General features: G+C 58.6%; 1 protein-coding gene across 7 annotated transcripts in view; it reads left to right on the plus strand.

Annotated features, from left to right (window-relative positions):
• Window positions 1–17,438, plus strand: part of SLC9A5 (solute carrier family 9 member A5) — a 56,777-nt gene extending 39,339 nt beyond the window's left edge. The window contains exons 10-17 of one of the 7 annotated variants that reach the window (XM_043526357.1): window positions 2,497–2,626; window positions 3,360–3,448; window positions 5,064–5,190; window positions 7,169–7,339; window positions 10,716–10,784; window positions 11,654–11,792; window positions 12,167–12,210; window positions 13,595–14,009. In XM_043526357.1, coding sequence (XP_043382292.1) covers window positions 2,497–2,626; window positions 3,360–3,448; window positions 5,064–5,190; window positions 7,169–7,339; window positions 10,716–10,784; window positions 11,654–11,792; window positions 12,167–12,210; window positions 13,595–13,870 — 1,045 coding nt within the window. In that variant the 3' untranslated portion in view covers window positions 13,871–14,009. Of the gene's footprint in view, window positions 1–2,496; window positions 2,627–3,359; window positions 3,449–5,063; window positions 5,191–7,168; window positions 7,340–10,715; window positions 10,793–11,653; window positions 11,793–12,166; window positions 12,211–13,594 lie in introns of all 7 variants that reach the window. The other 6 variants (XR_006285240.1, XR_006285241.1, XM_037878080.2 and 3 more) reach the window with 6 other exon arrangements.
• The last annotated feature ends 2,245 nt before the right edge of the window (window positions 17,439–19,683 follow it).

Genomic DNA, 19,683 nt, shown 5'->3' on the forward strand with positions numbered 1-19,683 from the left:
GAGGGGACCGGTGCATCCCAGCGGGTCTCGGGCCTTCCCTTCCCCGTGATCACATCCCGAGAGTGAATGGCACCTGCCTGGGGGGGGCTCGCCCTCACCCACCTCAGCCACCTCCCATCGCATGTCACCCAACCCCCTCATCTCCCCATCCGCTCTGAACCTGACCCCAAACTGCTCGCCTCTGCCCACCCCACCCCAGCTCCAACCTCTTCGTCACCCCACACAACCCCTCATCTCCCCGCCCATCCCCACCCCTTACATCCTCATCTCCCCGCCCAACCCCTGACACCCTCATCTCCCTGTCCACCCCCGCCCCAATCCCCGACACCCTCAATATTCCCACCCACCCCCACCCCAACTTCATCTCTCCACGCACCCCGGCCCCAGCCTCAACCCTGACTGCCTCATCTCCCTGCCCACCCAGCCCCCAACCCTGACACTCACCCTGATCTCCCAGCTTCTTGGACTGTGACTATGGGGCGGGGAACGTGCAAGACGGGATTGCTCAGCATGCCTTTAAATCTGTGGTGTCCTCCTCTCTCAGCGCCAGGCCAGGCCAGTGGGAAGGGCCAGTTGTGATGGGTTCGGTCCCAGAGACCCCCTTGGGACTGTCACCTGACGTGCTGAAATTGCCTCTGAGCCTGTTTTCCCTGCCAGCTTGGGACTCCAGAACCCTGCCCTGTTGAGCCAGACACGCTAGCCACCTGCAGACACAGACCCAGGTCTGGTCCACGCCCCCAAAGCTGCAGACTTTAACTAAAAACAGCTCAGCAGGTCACCTATCTCCAGACACCCAGTTCCCAATGGGATCCAAACCCCAAATAAATCCGTTTTACTCTGTATAAAGCTTATACAGGGTAAACTCATAAATTGTCCACCCTCTATAACACTGAGAGAGAGATGCACAGCTGTTTGCTCCCCCAGGTATTAATCGCTTACTCTGGGTTTACTAATAAACAAAAGTGATTTTATTAAGTATAAAAAGTAGGATTTAAGTGGTTCCAAGTAATAACAGACCGAACAAAGTAAGTTACCAAGCAAAATAAAACAAAACATACAAGTCTAAGCCTAATACATTTAAGAAACTGAATACAGGTAAATCTCACCCTTAGAGATGTTCTAAGAAGCTTCTTTCACAGACTAGACTCCTTCCTAGTCTGGGCCCAATCCTTTCCCCTGGTATAGTCCTTGTTAGTTCCAGCAGGCATATTAGGTGGTAAGCAGGGGCTTTCTCATGACTGGGACCCCCTTTGTCCTGCTCGACCTTCTTTTATAGCTTTGGCACAAGGCGGGAATCCTTTGTCTTTTCGGGACCCCACCCCTCCTTCTAAATAGAAAAGCACCAGGTTTAAGATGGATTCCAGTATCAAGTGACATAGTCACATGTCACTGTAAGACCTCATTCTTCATTACCCACAGGCTGGCCTACACGTACACAGGCAGGCTTGCAGGTAAACAGAGCCATTTACAGTCAATTCTCCTAGTCAATGGGAGCCATCAGGATTCTAAACCACCATTAATGGCCCACGCTTTGCATAGTTACAATAGGACCCCTGAGTTACGCTACATATTTCTAGTTTCAGATACAAGAATGACACGTTCATACAAATAGGATGACCACACTCAGTAGATTATAAGCTTTGTAATGATACCTTGCAAGAGACCTTTTACATAATGCGTATTCCAGTTACGTCATATTCACACTTAGAACCATATTTTCAGAAAGCTTATGGAGTGCAACGTCATGCCCGTCTTGGGCCTCTGCCGTGCTTTGTGAGAGTCCACGATGTGCCGTGGCAGCTTGGCTGCGGGAGAGACCGCGGGGCTCCATGGGAGATGGAGTCCAGCCAGGCATGAGCCCCCGGGATGACGTGGGGCACAAGGGCTCTGGAGCTACAGCTCCCATGAGGCACCACATCCCTAAGCCCATTTTCTGATGGGGACGGGTTCCAGGCAGGGAGTGCCTGCCCAGTCCCTGCGGGGTCCCCTCCTGCCACCCGCCCCCTCCCACAGGATACTCTCCCTGCCCTCCTGCCCCTCGCCAGCTCAGGCCAGGCCCCCGGCAGCCTCCCCACTGCCTGCCGTACGGAGCCATGGTGCTCTCAGCATGGGGGGCCACTCCCCCAGCTCCCAGCCAGCATCGCCCTCTAGCGGCCAGATCTTCCTCCCCCCAGTGGCTGCACAGCTGCTTCCTCGTACCAGCGACTGCCGGGGCTAAGTAGGGGCTGCTCCCTTCCCCACCCCATCCCCTCACTGCCCCTGAATGAGCATTGCCCCCACCCCCATGGAATAGTCTCATCCCTCCCTCCCCCCGCCCCCAGCTCGGTTACTGCTTTATCTGTGTCCTGGGCACGTGGCTGAACGGTAGAGGAGATGCCTTGTTACCCTGCCCCTTTGGCTGGAATCCCAGCTGCGCTGGGATGAGGGGGCTGGCCTGAGATCCCTGCCATCCCGTGCACGGGAGCTCACACCACCCCCTCGTCCCTCTTGTGCCAGATGGGAGCAGTTTGACAAGAGGTACCTGAGCCAGCTCCTGATGCGGAAATCGGCCTATCAGCTCAAAGACGAAATCTGGGACGTTTATTGCAAGCTGAATATCCGCGATGCCATCAGCTTTGTGGATCAGGTACCAGAGCAGCCCCCAGCAGCTACGGCAGGCCCTGCCCGGGGGGCAGCTAGATCGCAGCTCCGCTGGGGAATGGCGGGGCTGACCCCTGCAGCTCTCCTGGATGAACCGACCCTGCTGGGGGCACTTCCCCGCCAGGCACAGGGAGCAGCTCTACCCCGGCTACCAGTCCTCCCGGGCTGGCAGCCCACCCCCAGCCAGAGCCCTGGGAGTCGCAGCTTGTCAGGCCAGAGCAGTTCCCCTAGGGACAGCTGCCAGCCCGTTAAAGCCTGGGGCCAGGGGTAGAAAGCAGTGCTAGTGAGACTTCCCCTGGGCACTGCCCCCCTGCCCGGGACTCCCCATGCACTGCCCCCCCGTCCAGGCCCATTCCGGGGCATGCTTCCGCCCTGGCCGGGGCCCCCGGGCGCTGCCCCTGAGTGGCCCGTCAATAGTAAAGAACACAAACTGCCAAATATCTTTGAGGGCACGGAGCAATTGCTCCTGGCAGACAGCTCTGCCCAGCCCCCAGGTGGGGTCAGTGGGGGGCTAATCCCCCTGGCAGACAGCTCTGCCCAGCACCCAAGTCGGGTAGAGGGGCAGGTGGTGCCAGCAGAGGGTAGCTGGGGGCTTGGGGGCCGGCAAGGGACACAATGTGCCAGCCGAATCCTGGCACCTCCCATCTCAGCTCTGTGGGGGGATCTGCCTGAGCACAGGCGAGGGCTTTTACGCTGCTCTGGTCTCTCGCTCCACTTAGGGTGGCCACGTGCTCTCCGCCTCGAGGCTCACGCTGCCCTCCATGCCCAGCAGGACCTCCATGTCGGAGTCGTCGGTCACAAACCTCCTGTGAGTGTGCTGGCGATGGGGCTGCTGTCCTGTCCCGGGAGCTCCCGGTCCTCCTGCCCCTGGCTCTGCAGAGGGGTGGCTGCTGGGAGCAATGGCGCCCTCCTTAACCTGCCGTCCCAGGGCCTTCTGTGCACCTGCAAACAGTCCAGGCTGCAGCTGACGTGTCCCCCCCCAGGGCGGCAGATCTGCTGCCGCCTCTGGGGCATTGAGTGCTGCGGTGACCGCAGGCAATGCGTTAGGATCTGTAGTGACCTTTACACGGCTTCACTCCATCGCTTACTGCTGGGCCCCACTGACTGCTCCGACGCCTCCCCCAGGCTCACACGCACTCTGGCTGCTCTGCTCCACCGCTAGCTAGCTCCATCCCGCACCCCACCTGCCTCCAGCCACCAGCCAGGGCTGAGGCCGGCACATGGTTAGCGGTATAGGGAGAAGGGGAGGCTGGAGTTCTGGTTGGGTTTCTCCAGCGCTTGTGGGCAATCGCCGTGTCCCTTGTCCCTTGCCAGTGCGTTCAGGGGTCAGGCCCATGAGCCGAGGTTGCTGCAGGTGAAGCTGCCTTAACTGGTGACTTCCTGGTGGTTTAGTGCTCTGCAAGGGTAGGAAATGGGAGCGTCTCTAAGCGAACGAAGTTTTTGGCGTGTGAATTCCCAACATGTTTTGAGGAAGTGCAGACAGTGTGTTCACGCTGTCAGCCAGCGCTGATCTCTGCTACACCTGCCTGGCCCCTCGCGCAGCCCTGGCCCTTCCCTGGCCCCCTACGCAGCCCCACTCCTCCCTGATGCTCTCCCGCACAGGCCCACTCCATTCCTGGCTCCTCTCCACTCCTTGGTGTTGAAGGATATTTCCCTGGAAGAGGGGCTGGGGGAGGTGTGTTCAGCGGGGCAATGGGAGGAGTGTGGGGCAGGGGGATGAGGGGCGACTGGGGAGGTAAGGGGAGCATGGGAGACGCAGGGCTCCAGCTGGAGCAAGGAGTGGGGTTGGGCTCTGACAAGGTTCATCAGAGCAGTGTTGCTCTCTGGCCCCACGTCTGCCCCTAGAGGCTGAGTGGGGGGAGGAGGGGAGGGGAGGGGTGGGGCAGGCAGGAGTGGAGCTGGGGGGAGAGCGGAGGGGATTGCTCCCTGCACTGCGAGGGACGGGGCAGGCTGGGTGGCACCAGAGAGGCCAGGAGCTGGCGCATGGGGACAGTTGTCGGCTGGCCTAGGCAGAGCTGAGCTAGGTACCCGTGAGTCAGGGAATTGCTTCTCTCTGCGGTGAGTGGCCAGTCTGAGGAGCCCTGGCCCTGAGTGTGTAGGAGCCCCGGATGTGCCCCCTGGCTGTGCGCACAGGCACCCACCACATGCCCGCGGGCACCCTGCACGCACCCGCACACCTGCTTCCTCCCTGCGGAGGGGCCGAGCCTAACTCTGAGCACTGGCCAGCGGGGGCGCTGGAGAGCAGAGTGCGGCGCCCAAGGGTGCAGGGAGCGCTGCGGGGCTGTGCCGATGCCCAGGCCGTGCGCTGTGATGGCTCAGGCCCGGAGACGCCCAGGACTCACCCACTGCCTCGGCCCTGGCAGACTGACCGCGCCCCGCCCCAGCGGCTGGCGCTGAGCGCTCTGCCCGTGTCTCCCTTGCAGGAGGGAAAGCGGCAGCGGCGCGTGTCTGGATCTGCAGGTCATCGACACCGTGAGGAGCAGGAGGGATAAGGAAGATGCCGTGATGCACCATGTGTTATGCGGGAGCCTCTACAAACCACGCAGGAGGGTGAGCGTTCCTGGGCCCCGTCACCACCATGCTGCAGCATCGACAGGAGCCGTAATGAGCCGTAGAAAACACTGGGGGGACATAGCAACCAGCCCTACCCACTCCTGGTATCCTCTGCTCCCACGGCTCTTCCCACCAGAGCATGGCGCTGGCCCAGTGCTGGGCGAGCACTCGCTGTATGCACCAGCCTGGCCCCTGTACGTGTCCTTCCCAGGGCTGTGGTGAGCAGAACTGTTCAGAATCGCCTGGCCCCGGAGCCCCGGGAGTTTGCTGAGCACTGAGATGGACAGGGCTTCACGCCCACAGCTCGTGTGTCTGTGCCCAGGACGATGGTACGGCACTGAGTTAAACAGGCAGGGGAGGCTGAGTAACCATTAGGCCGGTATCCCTGGGACAGGGGAAACAGAGCAAAACAATAAACCAGGGAGAGGCCCTGTGTAGTGCCCGGAGCGGCCGCATCGGCCTGGGGCAGGCTAGCAGGGGACAAGGGGAGGGACCGGGACCGACATGGGAGAAGCCTGGCCGTAGCTGGCCCCATCCTAAGCATGAGCGGTTGCATCAGTCCCACCTGCTGGTCGTTCTTAAGGGCTCCAAACCCAGTACAAGTCACTAGGCCCCTCGTTAGATTGTCCAGGGGCTTCCTCCCAACTGGCATCTCTCAAACCCCTCTGAGCTGTGGGCCTCTCCATGTCCAGGGAGCAGCTTGCTGCTACTAACAGGGGTGGGGGGAGAGGTCTGCTGGGGCTGCCCCTTCCCCAGGGGCCTAGGCTAGCCGCATGTCTGGGGCCGTGCGGAGCCAGCAGTTTCCAAAGTTACAGCCAGCGTTTGGCCTCTTTGGCTGTGGGGAAAGGCCCCGCTCCCCCCACGTTCCCCTCTGCTGCGTTAGCCGGGGGCCGCTGTGCAGACAGGCATTGGCAGAGGTCGGTACGTCGGGGTGGCGGCCTGCTCCCAGCTGTGGGGCCATGGCTCCAGAGAGCCATCTGGTCCCATCAAATTCCCACTTTTGGCACTACAGATTCTGGCTCTGACTAGAAATCCGCCCCAGGGGCACCGCTGTCCTGCCCCAAGGGTGGTGAGTGCAGGTTCCGGCTGGTGCTCCGACCCGAGCCACAACGTCCACACGGCTCCTCTTGGTGCGCTAGCTCGTGTGAGTGTGTGTACCCCAGCTAGGGGCTCGCCGCCTTGACAGATGCCCCCAGTCACCCCGCTCTGGAGGGAGGAATGCCCCAGCGCAGCCGGCCCTTAGGAATTGCAGAGTATGGCAGGCAGTGCCACACCGTGACCGGACATGGGGCTAAAGTGCATGCCCAGACAGACAGACGCAAACACCCCCACACCCCGCTGTCAGCAGGCTATGGTGCCCACATGCACTGCAGGCTATGGCGCATGCACAGACCCACATGCCCCTGCTGTCACTGCCCGGCACCTCCCAGCTTGCATCGTGGACACAAAACCCGTGTGGTGCATCTCCGGGGGCCCTGCCCGCTCTCAGCAACGCAAGCTCTCCCCGGGCTGCTGGGCCTAGGCCCCGCTGCCGCCAAGATGCATTAACTTTGCCCCAACTTTACGAACGTGCCTGAGTTCTGAAGACGTCAACAGCTGAGCGTTTCAAAGCTGCCAAGGGGGTTTAGGCACACAGCTCCCATTGCAACCCGTGGGGCTGGTTTCTCTTTGCCCATCTCGTCCCGTGGGGCGTGAGCACTCGCTGAGCAGGGCAGCCTGAAGAGCTTGTTGTGCCTTTGCCACCCCTGTCCTCTCCTCTCCTCCGTCACTGGGATGGTGCCATGTGGCTGGGTGGAAGCCATGGGCCGGGCCTGAGGGGCACATGGCGCTAGGCCTGTGGAGAAGCCAGCCACAGCTTGGCAGACGCCCTGAGGGGGTGGGGATGGACGAGCAGTGCACGGCCCCAGAATGAATGACTCACGCCAGCTCCCCAGAGCGGGGTCCATCTCTGTTTCTTTGCTCCTCCCTCGGCTAGTACAAGGCCAGCTACAGCCGCCACTTCATCTCCCCAAGCACACAAGAGCGGCAGGACAAGGAGATATTCCAGCAGAACATGAAGAGACGGCTGGAAACCTTCAAGTCCACGAAGCACAACGTCTGCTCCGCGAAGAGCAAGGCCAGGCTGAAGAAAGATGGCAGGAAAAAGGTGAGTTCCCCATGGGTGGTGCTGCCCCACCTGCCTTATGTGTCTTGAGTGGGCCAACCTCCCTCTGCTAGATGGAGCCCCACCAGCCACTGTCCCCTGGCTGGCAGCAGAGTGGAAACCAGCCTTGTGTTAGCCAGAGCACACGGGACAGCAGGCAACCTGCCGACATGGCAGACAGGCCCTGGGGACAGCCCCGCATGGCGGGGGATCCGGGCTCTGGTGCTTTGAGCCTGCTGCTCTGGGCTGGCCCGTCTGCCAAGCCAGGCATTTAAACAGGGTACCAGGCGGAGCGGCTCCATCCATGAATCTGGCCTTTGATGAGGAGAGTTATATGTCACATGGTTTCCTACGGTTCTAGTGACCTTGTGGGACCCCTTCTTCAAATGTCCAGCGCCCCTAGTCCCAGCAAATCTGTTCCGATGGACCAGGAAGCGGATGGTGCATCTGTGGCAATGAGATCCATGCACAAAGCCAGCCAGTGCACTCACCCTGTGTCCTCTCCTGGAAAGACACCCTCATGGTGTGTACTGCCCAATTCCTGTCCCTCCTGTAAAGCTCCAAGTCCGTTTCACATCCCCTCAGCGGAAACAGCCCTGGAAGTGACACAAATAAGCTTCTGCCTTCTACCCTTCGCCAACTCCAGCATGGCATCGTCTTCCTCTCGGCCTCAGGGCTGCCTGGAGGAGTGAGAGGCACAGTCCAAGCAGGGTTCTCTTCTCCAGTGTTTGTATTACATGCTGTTGCTGTCAGAAACCATGATGGAGATGGTCCGGCTTAGTGGTCAGAGCCAGAGGGTCAAAGCCAGAATCAGAAGTCCTGAGTAGGGATGGAGCAAGGCTGGAGAAGGACTTGGAGCAGGGATGGGGCAGGGGCTGGAGCAGGCTATGGCTTGTGGTGTCTGTACCACTGTCAGGCAGGGGAGAGTTCCAAGCCATGAAATGAAGTGGATCAGACTGAGCTGCCGTGTCTCGGGCTCATATACGTGCCCTGAGAGTCACCAGACTAGCTCTGGGGTGGTGGATTGGCTGGAGCCTAGCTCAAGAATGACTCATCAATGCACGGGGCGTAATCAGGCTCTAGTTCTGGGATGACGCATGACCTTACAGTCGCATGTAACCAGGAAGGCTGGAACAATGTGTCGTGGGTATGCTGAGAGCCATTGAACCAAACTGTACACCCTGTATATGATGGAAACCACTTCAAGCCAGGGGGTGCGGCAGTGCCCCCAGCACTCTTAGTTCCAGCACCTGTGCATGTGATTCTCCAGTAATAGCAGCTCTCAGTCCTTTAACCAAACCCACATCAGGTGGGAGCAGTGCCACAGTCGCGGGGTGTGATTCATAGATACTAAGGTCAGAAAGGACCATTATGATCATCTAGCCTGACCTCCTGCACAATGCAGGCCACCGAAGCTCACTGACCCACTCCTGCGATAAACCTCTCACCTAGGTCTGAGCTATTGAAGTCCTCAAATCATGGTTTAAAGACTTCAAGGTGTGGAGAATCCTCCAGCAAGTGACCCGTGCCCCACGCTGCAGAGGAAGGCCAAAAACCCCCAGGGCCTCTGCCAATCTGCCCTGGAGGAAAATTCCTTCCCGACCCCAAATATGGCGATCAGCTGAACCCTGAGCATATGGGCAAGATGCACCAGCCAGATACCCAGGAAAGAATTCTCTGTAGTAACTCAGATCCCATCCCATCTAACATCCCATCACAGGCCATTGGGCCTATTTACCATGAATAGTTAACGACGTTGGCAATTAATTGATCTTTATCAGTTGTCACGTCTTTATCACCTGCAATTTGCTTCAGTGACGCCTAAATGGCTTTGAATTTTGCAGTGACTCTCAGTTCAGAGTGGCACACAGAGTCCACTTTGCCTTCCACGGAAGCTTTTAACTTTTAGAAACAGGGGGACCCTCAGGAGGCCAGTGTGACATGCTGGGGTACAGTCCCAACAAGTGGGGGGTTTGTGTCCCCCCTGCCTTGTAGTCTGGGGTGCCTTGCAATGCCTTACTGTCATAGCTCCCAACCTGGGCTGCTCAGAAGCAGCCTGCCAGCATTCAGGTCACTCCCAGATGTGTCGGTGTGTAACTGCAGCCTGCCAGTCACGCCCTGTCTCTCACCAGCCTTGGTTCTGCCGCAGGGTGACCCCAGCTCACTCCCAGTCCTGGACTTCCCCCCAGAAATGTACATTCTGTACTGCCCAGCCCTCTCCTGGACAGTCCAGATATGTCAATTCCATTATTCCCTAAAGGGACTAATATACCAGCTTATTATCTTAAATGGAGTTACCCAGATACTTCAATTTAACCTCACTGGTTTAGATAAGACAATAAAACAAGCGTATTAACTACAAAGAGATTCTAAGTGAGTACAAGCAATGAGGCATAAAAGTCAGAAATGGTTACAAGAAAAAACAGATAAAACTCTTCCTAGTGCCTAACTTAACAAACTACATTAGATTCAAGGAAAGTTTCTCACCACATGCTTCCAACAGCATTACTGACCAAACTCTTTGAGTCAGGACCTATCCCCTAGAGTCCAGCAGGCTGCTCCCTTTGTCTTCTCAGGGACAGAGAATGAGATGGGCAGGGAGAGAGAGAGGGGAGCCTTGGGGGTTTGCCCCTCCTTTTTTTTAGTCCCTCTTTGAAAAGCATTTCCAGCTGAGAGCCAGGAGACAAAGAGTCTATGTGGAAGGATGTTCCCTGCTGGTTGTTGTCACCTGTTTGAGCTTCCTTTGTCTTCCCTTCCTGCTTGATGACTCTGTTTACGGCTTAAATTCAAATTAAGGCACACACGCTTCCTTTGTTTCGGACAGACCTGTTTGCCGACTTCTCCTGGGAGTTGTGGGGTTTGGAACATGTGCTAATAACATCATACAGGGGGGTCTTACCCCTTTATATACAGTGTCGCCACACACCTTTTATCAGGACAGTGCTGATCAGCAAACTATGAGTTTCCAGATGATATTTTATGATTGTTACAACAGCGCATAGGGTGTGAACACAGGGGTGTATTTCATCACAGCCAATTAAACTGCCCTTCCAGCCTGTTCACGTCACCGGAGCACGGCAAAGGGGCTAGAGTGGTGCTGAGAATCTGACCCCTAAGGGCTAAACGTGTGCATGTGTTTGCGCACTAGTACGGGAGGGCTGTCTGTGTGCGCGTGCATACACGTGAGTGTTGTGGTGTGGGGGGAGTGCATGAGCATTGTGTATGCTCTAGAGCCGACTCTGGGCGGCTTGGGAGTGGTGCCCCTGGCGAGTTGCTGAGCGCCGCGTGGGCAGCATGGCTCTGCAGTGACTCAGGGAATGGGGGACTCAGCCCAGGCTCCCGAGCAGGGATCTGACCCAAGACCTTTTCTCGTCATTAGCAGAAGAAGAGTGTGGCAAATACCGAGCTGCCCAACGGAAAGCCACCCAGAAGCGTTACCTGGCAGCAGACGGGTAAGGCCTAGGGGCAGCAGGGGGGCATGGGAGAGCCGGGCATGGGGAGGGCAGTGGGCTTTTTGTGCCACTAGGATCGGTCCCTGGAACGTGGTGCCTCTGATTTTTGGCACAATGTGTTCCCAGGAGGAAGGGCCTTAAGGGACCGGTAAGAATAGGAGCCTACAGGAAAGCAACATGCCCCCTTCCCTGCTATCCCTGTAGCCTCCTGTCCCCATGCCCAGCCTCCTGCCAGCTCTCGTCTCTGGAGAGCAGGAGTCGATGTGCCCGAGCAGACTGGCACAGCTCAAGCTGGGAGGGAGCAGTGGGCGGGAGGCGGGCTGCTCCCCTGGAGAGTGGGGCTCCTCAGCAGGGACAGTGTTAGAAGCTGGTCCGGGGATGCTTGCCTCACTGGGCATTTCCAGTGGCTGGCGGTGGTGCTGTCACATCCCATCTAGGGCAGGGTGGGGGTGTAAGGCCCCCAAATCCCAGCCAGAAAGTGCCAGGGGGTGTGAAGTCAGGTTTGGCCCTGGCACCCTGGGCACTGTGCTGCAATTGACCAGGCGGTGGCTACAGCAGACTCTGTCCCTCCAACCCCAGAGGGTGGCAGCTTCACAGGGAGGAGCTTCAGGAAGCCCAGGATCTGGGGGCAAGGTTGTGAGAGGCCACGGAGCAGCTGGAAATGGTCCCTGGGCTGGTGCCGGCTTCCCCCCGGGCTGGGCTTGGGCGGGCAGGGCTGAGCCAGGCCAGCACTGGCCTCCCCTGAGGTGGGCTGGGCTGGTGCTGGTTTTCCCCTGGAGGCTGCAGCAGCGGGCCTGGTGGGTAGGTGCACTGACCATGTAGGGAGGCTGAGGCCTGCACCCACCACGCTTCCCCGTCTTCTCTCACGGCAGCTGCCGTTCTAGTGGCAGTCGACTCCGACAGTGAGGAGAGTGACAGCTCAGAGACAGAGAAGGAGGATGATGAGGGTATCGTCTTCATCGCTCGAGCAGCAGACGAGATCCTGCAGGGCAAGAAGGCATCCGGTAGGGGGCGCTCTCCCAGCGGTTGCAAAGGGGCTAGTGCTGCAGGGCTGGCATGGAGAGCTGCAGTCTCTGCAGCAATGAGGCTGGGCCGGTGAAGGGTGATTTCCTGTCCCGGGAGGAGCAGAGTGTGCCTGGCTCACGGCGAGCCCTGAGCTGAGTGCCACGGGGCAGCTGGTGGGCTGACTGACAGCAGGGTAATGGCCAGCGGTGCTGCCGCAGGGCGCTGTGCCAGGACAGACGGACGGCATAGGAACTGTCCTGCCTCGAGCCAGGAGCCAGGCTGTACCGGGGCGTCCGTCGCTGCTCGCTGCAGGGTTCGTTACTCAGGTTTTCGGAACCCAACGCAGTGGTAACTTCACTGGTTTGTTTTTCAGGCGGCATCAGGAATAAATCATTGGGGACACAGCTCCTCCGTCTGGTAAAGGATTGGTACAAACGAGAGTGCTTTTACCTAGAACTACTTTGTGTTAGGCCCAGGGAGCTCATCTGACCCTCCCACCTAGCCCTGGCAGCCTGGGAGGGAGCCCTGGGTTGAACGCTCCACAGCTGTGCTTACTGCTGCTTGGACTCAAACCTCAGGCTTCCTAGGGCATTGACGTTGTTCAGAGAGCGGGGCCGGACGGAGAGCTCAGTTCTCATGGGGGAGCTCTGTGGATTAACCCCCGGGTTAGAGGCTGCTCTCCCTGCCTTTGTTTGCCCATGAGACGAGGAGAAGAGAAGACCCCCACTCCTTCCCAGTCTGGGCCTGGCGTCTCCGGCCTCAGCAGGAATGCTCCCACTGGAGTGACTGGGGTGGCCAGGGGGCTGAGTGGGTGAGCCATCTTGTTAATAGGAGGTGGTCAGTGAAGAATAAAATCCGTGTGTGTTGGGGGGTGGGGGGGAGGCTGCTTTCAGTCCAGCACTGGTTTGCATTAGCACAGTCGTTCTCAAACTTGTTTGATTGCCCCCCTCCTCCGCCACACAACTCTCACTAATGAATAAAAACAGCCAACGGTCCGTTGTAGGAAGGGCAAAAGCAAACCTGCGCTGGGGGTGGGTGCTTATAATTAGATGTTCACACGGCGTCGTGGCACGTGGATTAACGTACAGATGGCAACGGCTTTGTATAGTGCAGTGCAAGTGTAACACTGACAGACCCCGGTCGGCACTTGGCGGGGGCAGGATTGAACTTGGGACCTCTGGAGCTAAGTGCAGGAGTCTCTACTGCATGAGCTAAAAGCCCCGTGGCCCTTAGCTAAGGCTGTCGAGCAGACTCATTAATCTGTCTCTGAGTGGTCTTGGTGGCACTAGATGGGACAGAACACCACACCCAGGTGTGTGGGTTACAGGAGCTGGACAGAAATCCGTCCAAATGCACAGCGCCGTCTGAGGACCTGATGTGTCTGCTCAGCTTTGCTAGTCACCCATTGCTGTGGGTAAAACACGCCCAGTGAGGTTTATTTCCCTAAAGCTTCTCACGCCCCGAATACATTCTGTGCCCCCTCTCCCCCAGGGCTCCCCCCCAGTTTGAGAACCTCTTAGCGGCAAAGCCACTTTCCTGCGTCACTCCTGTGCTTCTCCATCACTGCTCAGTCACCAGCAGGGCGGATACGAGCTGGGCATCTCCCCTTTCCATACCAGGGCTGTGTTGCTGTCTCCCGTCTTGTGCAGCACACGGCTTCTGGCCCCACATGGGCCCTTTTCCTCCTGCTTGGCTCTCCAGGGGAGATCAGCTTCTGACTGTCAGGATGCGCTGGGCAGAGCCCAGAAAGGGGTTGCCCTAGCAGCTGGTTGTTTCACTCTCCTTTGCTGTGTCCCCATAGGCAGCCTGGACATCTGCCCGAGCCCACGCATCATCCCCCCTTCGCCCACCTCGGCCGAGAAGGAGCTGCCCTGGAAAGGTGACCGGGGCGACCTCGCTGTTTACATCTCCTCAGAAACCACCAAAATTGTGCCAGTCGACATGCAAACTGCGTGGAAGCAAAGCATCTCCTCGCTGGAGAGTGTCGCCTCCCCGCCCGGGACTGAGCCAGGCCCGCATGCCAAGACGGTGGCTGGCCCGGTGCCGGACGAAGGGCCCAAGCTGGAGAGACAGATGATGCCAGAGCAGCGCATCTGCTTTCAGTTCCCCAACCCTCTCTTGAGGAGCAGCAGGCCTCAGAGCGACAGCAGCCCGGAAAGGACGGAGCAGCCGGAGCTGCAGCCTTTGATGGCTCTGGACGAGCACGGCAGGATGAGTACGTCTGCCGGACCTAGCAACAGCAGGTGGCTAATTCAGTTCAACAGACCCGCCAGATTTTCAGATGGATAGCGTGCTCAGCCGTCACTGCAGAGCGGCCGCTCATCTGGAGCTAGCCACCTGGGGTCAAACCTCGTGGGGTCTGGCTTGGTAAATCAAAGGACTGGCAGAGAGCTTGGGGCAGGGAGGCCTTTCAGAGCTTGGGTTTGCACTGGGCCAGCAGCGGGCATCAGCCGGTGGAGCTAGCTATTCAAAACTCCAAGCAGGTGGGCTGGCTGCATGCTGTAATAGCATCAGTGCCTGTCCCAAGCCCCTCTGCACAGTGGGAATAACCAGATCCTAAACGCAGCCCTTCCAAACCATAAAGCAAAAGGGGCCCTTTCCTCCCAGCCTGGCAATTTAGTGGCTCGGTCCGTGGCCTGGCTGCCCCACGACGGGAGTCTGGCTGACCAAGTGGGTTGTGACAGGCAATTTCTCACCCCCTGTCTGCAGCGTGAGACCTCCCAGGAGGGGGTGGGGGCGCTGCTCTGCAGTCCCCGCTGCCCATTCCCCAGCTGGCAGCAGGAGCGAGGAAGAGCTCCCAAGCAATGGCACCTCGGCTGGTGCCCCCAGCCTTGGCATTTCTTGGAGCGAGCCGTCCCATGTCCAGCTTTGTTGTGTCAGGCGAGTGTCGTCGTACGAGGGGCTGGGGCGTCCCCTGCCTGCAGGGCAGCACAGAGACACATCAGCCTAGCATTGGGAGTTTGTTGCAACAACAGTGACCAGCCAAGCTCTGAGCTGGGTAAGGAGCTGAAAACAAAATGCAGGGGAGAGTCCCCCAATCAGCAGTAAAGGCAAACACCAGCCGGGAGACGAGAGCTCAGGACACTTCCATTGCATCTTCCCAGCAATTGCTGGAGCTCTGTGTGTTTAGATCACCAGTGTAAATGCCCCTCATCTGGGCATCTGGGCACTGGCCTGCACTAATCGAAGAGACTCCCAACAGTGGCCTCCACTCTAGTCCACTCAGTGCTTAGTACTTGGACCTGGGACGTCTGTGGGCAGCTTCTGTCAGGGCCTGTCTACACACACAATTAATCTGGAATAGCTACTGCACTTAAAACTCATCCCTCCCTTAGTCCAAATTAACTTTTAAGTGTAGACAAGCCTGATTGGGGACAGGGTTGGTGTGGGAGGGACTTTTCACTAGGCACTGCAGGTGATTGCATTTTCCCATCTCCACTGTACTGACGCTATCCTGTCTCCAGCGCCCTGGATCCTCGCTCCGGGCTCCACCAGTCACTGGGGTCAAATTGCTGGGGGGAAAGAGTGATACGCTCCGCAGCTCTGCCCACGTGAGACAGCATGCACGCACTCCCGCCAGCTGGGGTAGCGTATAGCTCATGTGGGCTCTGCCAGCCCCTGGCTCCCTCTCTCTGGGCTTGGATGCCTTGCTGGCCCCTGTGAGACTTTGCTTCTTTGCTTCTTTTCCTTCTCACTTAGGAAATGCACAAGCACCCAGGCCCAGCTCTGTGCGCTGATGGCAGAGAATTGAGCTGTCACTCCCGCTAGATTGTGCCGAGCTTCCTTAGACGGTCACCTGTCTCCTTCCTTACATACTTTGATGAGCGGTGAAAGAGTTAACAAAGTTGGCAGTTAAATCATCCCCAGTGGGGACTGGAGTTAACCCACACTGAGGTGAACAGGGCAGCGCCCACCTCCCGGAGCTGTTGTGTCAGGCTCTCGGCAAACGCAGGCTGACAGTGCATCGGTTACACTCGGGTCCCATTTGGAAGGTTGGGGAGGAGTCCTTGCACACTGGTGTCTGCTCAGGCCCTCCCTTTGGGGCACAGGCTATTCTTCAAGCCAAAAACTCAAAAGTGACATCAGAACGAAGCTGTGTCCCTGACCAAAGCCACACACCTTTCCCCTGGCATCTCTCTACTGCCCCTTGCCACAAGCCCACTTCCCACAGCTCCCTCTTCCACCAGAGCTTGCTCAGCTCTTTACAGAATCACCTGCCGCCTCCCCTGCAGGGTCTGATCATCCCGTCCCTGTTCTTGAAGGGGCTCTGGCTGAAGAGGGCAGGCTGGCCCCAGGCCCCCTGGCCCTTAAAGGGGCAGAGCACCCTGTTGCAGGGGCATTTGGTTCCTCGAGCTTTCATTCCGGAGCACAGGCTGGAGTGGTTTGGGAGGTGTGCTTACTCTGTACGCTCACAGGTGTCCCCGGCTCAAGCCCTCACCCCTGACACCGGAGAGGTAAGCCTGACCTCGGACACATCCAGCACCACGGTCCGTGATTCTAACCACTAGACCCCACTGCCTCCTTCCGGGAGTCGGGGGTGAGCAGGGAGAGCAGCATCACTGTCACAGCCCCGAGAATCTCTGCCCCCCCTCTCCCGGCTTTCCGTCGTGCCTCCAGCCCCATGCCGTGGTCTCCAGCCCCTGCACTCGTCAGGGCTTCTTTTAGAGCCCACTGGTGCCACCTTCGAAGGCGTCTGGCCCTGCACTTGGCAACACCCTGTAATCACGGGCCAGCCCCCGGTGGCGGAGGCGCAAATGCACTGGCTAAGCGGAAAGGTCTCTGGTACAGCTGCAGCTTATTCGCCTGGCTGTGGGCCCCAGGCAGAGCCTGTGTGACCAGCGTGGCACGCCCCATGCCGCCAGCGGGAGCTGAGCCCAGAAACACCGGCCTCTGTCCCTCGAGCTGAAAGCGAGACGCTGCCAGTGGGAGTTAGTAGCAGGCCAGCATCGCAGCTGGGCCGGGGGGCTCACAATCACAGGTGCCACCCCAGGGGAGGCAGCATCCTCCCCCGGGACCCCGGCTGTCCGTTCCCCCGGGAACGGGAGGGGTTCAGCATGGAGGGGATGCTGTCCCCGGCCCCATCCTGCACAAAGCACTGCCGGGGGCAGTAATCCACACGGCAGGCTGGGAAGGTGAGTGCGTTTGGTGCCGTTTCTCAGGGCTGAGAGTTGTGCTCTGGGTGCTCTAGTGAGTTAGGTAACGGCCCAGTCGTAACCTGGTGCTGCTGAGGGGACAGGCCCCTGAAACCGCTCTAAGCCAGATGGCGAGCGACCAAGCAGAACCAGAGCAGGTTTCATTCCTTTCCGGTCACAACACTGGCGGCCCCATAGCATTGCTCTCTGGAGCCCTTGTGTAGCCTCTGTTTGCTTTCATGGTGTCCTCAGTGAAGGTGCGCTGCCCTTACCTGGCTTACAGTGTGGGGAGGGAGGGCTTTGCATTACTCGTACTCTATATTTGGGCTTTGATGATTTCTGAGATCTGGCCATAATGAAACTTTTAGCTCTGTCATGTTTTCTGTACTCACGGGTGCAGCAAATGATGAAAAGGTGACTCTATTAATTGCAGTGACTATTGTTTTATCGTGAAAATACATGCGAAGTATTTTGTAGCTTGCATTGGAAACAATAAACTGGACTCCGCAGCCAGCGCTTCCCCTTCTTGCTCTCGTGGGAGCACTGCAGGGCTTTGTCGTACGCTGGCCCTCGAATGCCAGCTCCCGGACAGCGCTGTCCTACCAGAGCTTCAAGGCACAAGACAGGAGCGTGGTACTTTACACACAAACGGGTGTGAACCTGGGAATTCAGAGGTCAGGTTACCCTGGAAAGAAATCGGCAGATGTTACGGCAGAAAACGGCAGTTGTGGCATAAGCAGCGTTGAACTCACCCGGCTGTGACTCAGAAATAACCAGACACTGGCATGGGCACCCCCTATAAGGGGCTGGGGAGTTAAACCTCCCCCAAAAGGCCGGCCATGCAGGGAGGAAATGCCATGGGTGCAGCGAAAGTGACCCCTCCGGACACCCACTGGCCCACTGCTGCCTTTGGAGCACTGGAAGCGAAGCTCCATAGACATAGGGGGCCCACCGGCACCTGGACGGTGGACCCACTTGCGCTCCACCCTGCCCCCACTCTGCCTCTTCCCCCAAGGCCCCGCCTCTTCCCACCCTTGCTCCGCCTCTTCTGAGGCTCCGCCTCTTCCCCCGAGGCCTCCCACCGCTCACGCCTCTCTGCCCATTCATCCCCCCGTCGCTCGCCTAAGGCAGGGAAAAGTGAGGGGGCCGTGGCCCCCAGTGGCCCGCCCCATTCCGGGAAGGGGATGGAGAGGCGTGAGAGGCAGGTGGGGGCCTCGGGAAGAGGCTGAGTGGGGGCAGGGCCGCGGGGCAGGGCCATGGTCAGGGCACTGGTGCCCCCCCCCTTCCACGTTGCTTCTGGTGCTCGCGTGTGAGCCTCCCCAGGTGGAGGACTCACGCGCTGCCTGGGGACGCGGGCGGTAGCAGTGCAGTGGCCGTGTCACAGGTTAGATTAAACAGCTGTGGAAAGACATTCAGTGTCCCCCCCCCATGCCCCCGCCCCTGCACGCTTCCACTCAGCCCTCACTGAATCCTCACACAGCCAGGCTGCTGCTTCCTACAGACCAGCTCTGAAACCCTCCTGGCCTCTCCATCCCCACTCATCCAGGCCACCCTCGTCTCGCCCCTCTGCTCCTGCCCCTATCTCCACTCCGTCCTGGACAAGGCCCCACCCACAAAGCTGCTGCATCATTCTCCCGGCTCCTTGCTTTGACCAGGTCACCTCTCTGCCCATCCTTCCACCAGCTCCCCCTCCTCCATCACATCCGCGAAGAACTCGTCTTCGCTGCCAAGGCCTTCCATGGCTGAGCGCTGCCCGCCTGTCGTCTCTCCTGGGCTCTCCGGACGTCGGCCCCTGCTAACGACGCCAGCCTTGATTGCCTTAAATATTCAAACGAGCACCTTGCGGCCTGATTCACTTAGGTGCTTAGCTGCCCCTTCCAGTGCTTAAGTCCAACAAGTCCGCAGAGATGGGAGTGCTGCGAGCCTGTTCCACAAACACCTGGATAATGGTCACTATTGTCGGTGGAAAAAACAAGAGCTCCCCAAAGCCCAGCAGTGGCTAAGGATGAGTCTCCTCCCAAGAGGCTGCTTTATGTGGTTTGCCCAGAAAACTGTAGCAGGGCCAGGGATCAAAGCCAATTCTCCTGGGTTCTAGGCCATGACTTTAACTAGCTTTGCCCTTCCTGCAGTGCCCTGGCTCAGACGCTCCACAGAAATGTCATTCCAGGCAACGGTTTGCTAGGCAGATTAATCAGTCTCCCTGTGCTTTGCTGAGGTGGGCGTGCGGGAATCCGGCATAGAGCCCGCGTCACAAAGCACAGGGAGTCTGCCAGTCTTTCGGTGAGGTGGCTGGGTGCTGGCTCGGCTATACGAGGAAGCAGAGTTTGAGTCAAGCCTGGGCTAGAAGGGACTTCTTGGAACCGCTGACCTGCCGGGGTTTGATAGATTTTTAGAGAAGATGCAAGATTCAGTTTTCAGCAAAACCTTACCTGCAACCTAACTCTACCTGAATAGCAATTCCAGCCTGGGTATTGCTAACGCTCCAGCAGGACTTTCCGAGCCAGCGCTGCCCCTGCTTGAGCTCACAGGCTTTGCTGCTGGGTTGCATTGCTGTTTCCTAGACGGCTGCAGACCCCTGGGAGCCGGGATGCTGGAGAGAGCCTTAAGGCTGCAATGACTCGATGGAGGGCCACCAAGTCGTCAAAGGAGAGAGCCTCAGCACCGCTGCCAGCCCCCATTAACACCAAGCAGAGCACTGGGCTCCAGACTAGGAGCAGCCAAATCCTCCCTTTGATGGTGCCGGACAGTAGTTCACACC

The sequence above is a fragment of the Chelonia mydas genome, chromosome 12 (genome assembly GCF_015237465.2).
Source record: "Chelonia mydas isolate rCheMyd1 chromosome 12, rCheMyd1.pri.v2, whole genome shotgun sequence".
Taxonomy (NCBI): domain Eukaryota; kingdom Metazoa; phylum Chordata; order Testudines; family Cheloniidae; genus Chelonia; species Chelonia mydas.